This window comes from Oryzias melastigma, linkage group LG2 (assembly GCF_002922805.2).
Source record: "Oryzias melastigma strain HK-1 linkage group LG2, ASM292280v2, whole genome shotgun sequence".
Lineage (NCBI taxonomy): Eukaryota > Metazoa > Chordata > Actinopteri > Beloniformes > Adrianichthyidae > Oryzias > Oryzias melastigma.
In genome coordinates this window covers 21,157,237-21,160,348 of record NC_050513.1, presented here as the reverse complement: position 1 = coordinate 21,160,348, position 3,112 = coordinate 21,157,237, and the positions used below count along the sequence as shown (strand labels likewise).

The 3,112-nt window shown below is 41.5% G+C and overlaps 1 protein-coding gene across 1 annotated transcript; it reads left to right on the top strand.

The window, feature by feature from the left end:
- Positions 1-439: 439 nt before the first annotated feature.
- On the top strand, positions 440-2,641 carry nanos1 (nanos homolog 1). The gene is made up of 2 exons (XM_024269113.2): positions 440-1,268; positions 1,635-2,641. Exon 1 carries the CDS (start codon positions 588-590, stop codon positions 1,263-1,265), a length of 678 nt encoding a protein of 225 aa, XP_024124881.1. The 5' UTR covers positions 440-587; the 3' UTR covers positions 1,266-1,268; positions 1,635-2,641.
- The last annotated feature ends 471 nt before the right edge of the window (positions 2,642-3,112 follow it).

Here is a 3,112-nt window from a genome sequence, read left to right as displayed (position 1 = left end):
TAATTACCATTTTATTATTTTAATGTCTCAAATATTTAAAAATGTATGCAATGATTTCCACTTTTATTTATTTAATGCCAAGAAAGAAAGAGGTGATCAGGTCTTTGACCTTTACAGCGTGATACTGCCCCCTGTTGAAGAACCTTTCTCTAAATCATAAACGGTTATAAATTCGTGTTTAATTCTCCCCTTGATTAAAATAAATGCAGTATTTAAGTCTAGTTATTTGTGTTCATTAAACAACAAATAACATCTTGCAGCTCTGATTGATGTTGCCATTAAAGCGCATGCTAGCAGGAAAGTGAACCTGTCCAATTAAAACACTAGAAAGAAAGAGAATCAGTGCTGCTGCGGGCCATGATACGGGAACGGGCCTTTGCGCTGCTTTCCAGTCCTGGTTCTGGAGCGAGGGCGCCCCGCCTCCCGTGTCCTTATAACCACACAGCCTGTTTGCTGGACCCTCAAACGAACCAGGAACGCTGCAGACAGCGCTGCATGTCGAGCAGACCCTCACCGGCGTTTACATTTCGCGGATTAAATTGACTCTTGCTGTTTCGCTTTCACGACAGCTCCCGATCAGAATCGGCATGGATTTTCTCAGCCACAGCTACTTAAATGCGCGCAGCCCTTATGACTACACTTTTAATTTCTGGAATGACTATCTTGGACTGACGACTTTGGTTACTAAGAGTAATAAACTGAGTTTGCCTCCAAATCCCAACTCCATCACCGAGTCGCTGAAAGCCACCCTGGGTTTGGATGACTCTCCGCCCTGCTCGTGCGTAATCGGTGGCGGTGGAGAGACCGGGCACTTGGACCGCTGCTGCCCGTCCGGAAGCCCCCCGCCGACCTCCATCCTGGATTTAAAAGAGCGCTTTTCCATCCTGAGTCCCTTCCAAAACCAGCTTAGCGTCCAGCTGCCGGAGCGGGACGTGAGTTTCAGAGGGAGCCTCTCGAGCTTCGACTTGCTGAGTATGGAGAGGAAAGTGCGCAAACCTGCCTCCAGGAGCAAGCAGGAGCCCAAGATCTGCGTGTTCTGCCGAAATAACGGAGCACCGGAGGAAGTATTTGGCTCCCACGTTCTGAAGACGCCCGACGGCAGAGTTGTGTGCCCGATCCTGAGGGCTTACACCTGCCCCCTCTGCAGTGCCAGCGGAGACAATGCCCACACCATCAAATACTGCCCACTGTCAAAGGAGCAGCCGACGCAGCGACCCTTGAAAGGGGGGAGGGCTGTGGGGGGTAAGAGGATGAAAATATTTTAAACGGTGAGACTAAACTCTGAATCATTTGCACTGAAATATTTCCAGATGGCTGTTTTAATGTCATTACAAGCCTTTATCCAGATTTTACGAGCATGATATAGTTTTGGCTTTTTTAAGAGGTCATATTTTGTTAGTTCTCTACTCACAAGAAATGTTTGCTCTTTACATTTGATTCATTTGTTTCTGTAGCTCTAGACTTTCAAGCATTTACACACAAATTAATAATCAACAAGTGTGACTTCATCCTAAAAAAGTATTTTGTCATGTAGGGAAAAACAGATGTTTGCAAAAAGTATGAATGTAACCATCTTTTTCTAGCAAGTATTTTTGTATGCTGAACTAAGCTCTCCGTTTTCTTTTCTGCCTCAGAAAGCCAAAGTTTTGTTTCCTATGAAAGAAGCTCAAGAATGTGTTATTAATGAACACTTGTGTGCGTCTGACTGAAGGAGGAACTCTTTGATCCCGTCTGCGTAAAAGCTATTTTCCAGCATGCTTGAACAGTTGATATTTGATCTGTGAGGCAGCAGGAAAAAGACAATGCAGCCGCTGTTCAGAGATCATACTCACAGGGGAATGTTTTAATCATGTTGATGAGAACATAACTCATCCCCCACACACATAAATGAGACACATTGTATTTTGTTTACATTCCCAAATTTGTATGACACTGGATTATTTTTATTTTTATTTTTTATAGATTTCAGAATCTTTTCTGGAAGGTCATTTTGACCTTTGGTTGCTCTGATGATGTGTTTAGATGGAAAATGTCACAATGCAAACAATAACCATGTGGCCCCATTACATGTTATCTCAAGAGTCCCAGAATGATGCCAAAAGGGTCATGAATGTATGTTTACTATTGTCAGTCTGCTCATTTCTGACTGTTCTGTTACCAAAGGAGTACAACTACATCTTAGACAGACAGAAGATTTGCTGTCAAATACCAGTATGTATTTTCAGTATATTAACAACACAAGTGACTTCAGAGGGTGTAATCTCAGCAGGATTTTATACTTACATGTAAAATTAAGTACAGTTTAATCTTTTAGTGCTGCCATTTATAAGAGTTTTGATAGTATTTTTGATCTTTGTAAAACAAATATATTTTAATGTTGCATTTAACATAATGGAAGCAGGTTTTCAATAAGCTGTAGGGATTGCTCGCCAAAATGTAGAAAGTTTAGCTGGCAACTGTTTCATTTCATGTGTGGCTGTTGGAAAAGGCTGCCAGCATTTGCCACTTTTGACAGAGCTTTTTAATTAAATGAATAAGAGTAAAAGAAACACTGAAGCAATGTGATATTTATATTTTACTGTATATGCTGCTGTGCAGAATAACCCAAGCTCACTAGAGGAATAAACATTGTATGTTATAACTGTAGTGTGCAGTTTTGTTTTTGTCTGTGATTTACTTTGCTGCCAACTGAATGAGTTTAGAGGGATTTCTTCACACAAACAAGTTCATTTGAGTCTTGAATTACTGTTTTACTAACAGATTCTGTTTATTTTTAAAGTTCCCTCATTAAATTAAGTATGAGAGCATATGGAGAGCCAGAAATGTCTTTGTGAGCAGGATTTGGTCTACATTTATGACTGCTCAGGGAGAAACGTGAACGCCATGCAAATGCGCATTTGAAGTCAAAAGACTGGCCTCAGTAGCTTCTGCTCCAACTCAGAATGATCCTGTTGCAATCATATCTGAAAGATGTTTCTAGGGAAGACAAACACAGTACCACAGTTCTTCTCTGCTGTGTAGGGAGGGCTGCCCACACAGGAATGTCTTGGCTTATGACACTCAGCCATTCAAACAGATCATGTTTGCGTTGAAGTGGATGAATAGCTGACTC

What these genes read in the sequence shown, in the direction of transcription:
- nanos1 (XM_024269113.2), top strand. Translation starts at nt 588, where the DNA reads ATGGATTTTCTCAGCCACAGCTACTTAAATGCGCGCAGCCCTTATGAC.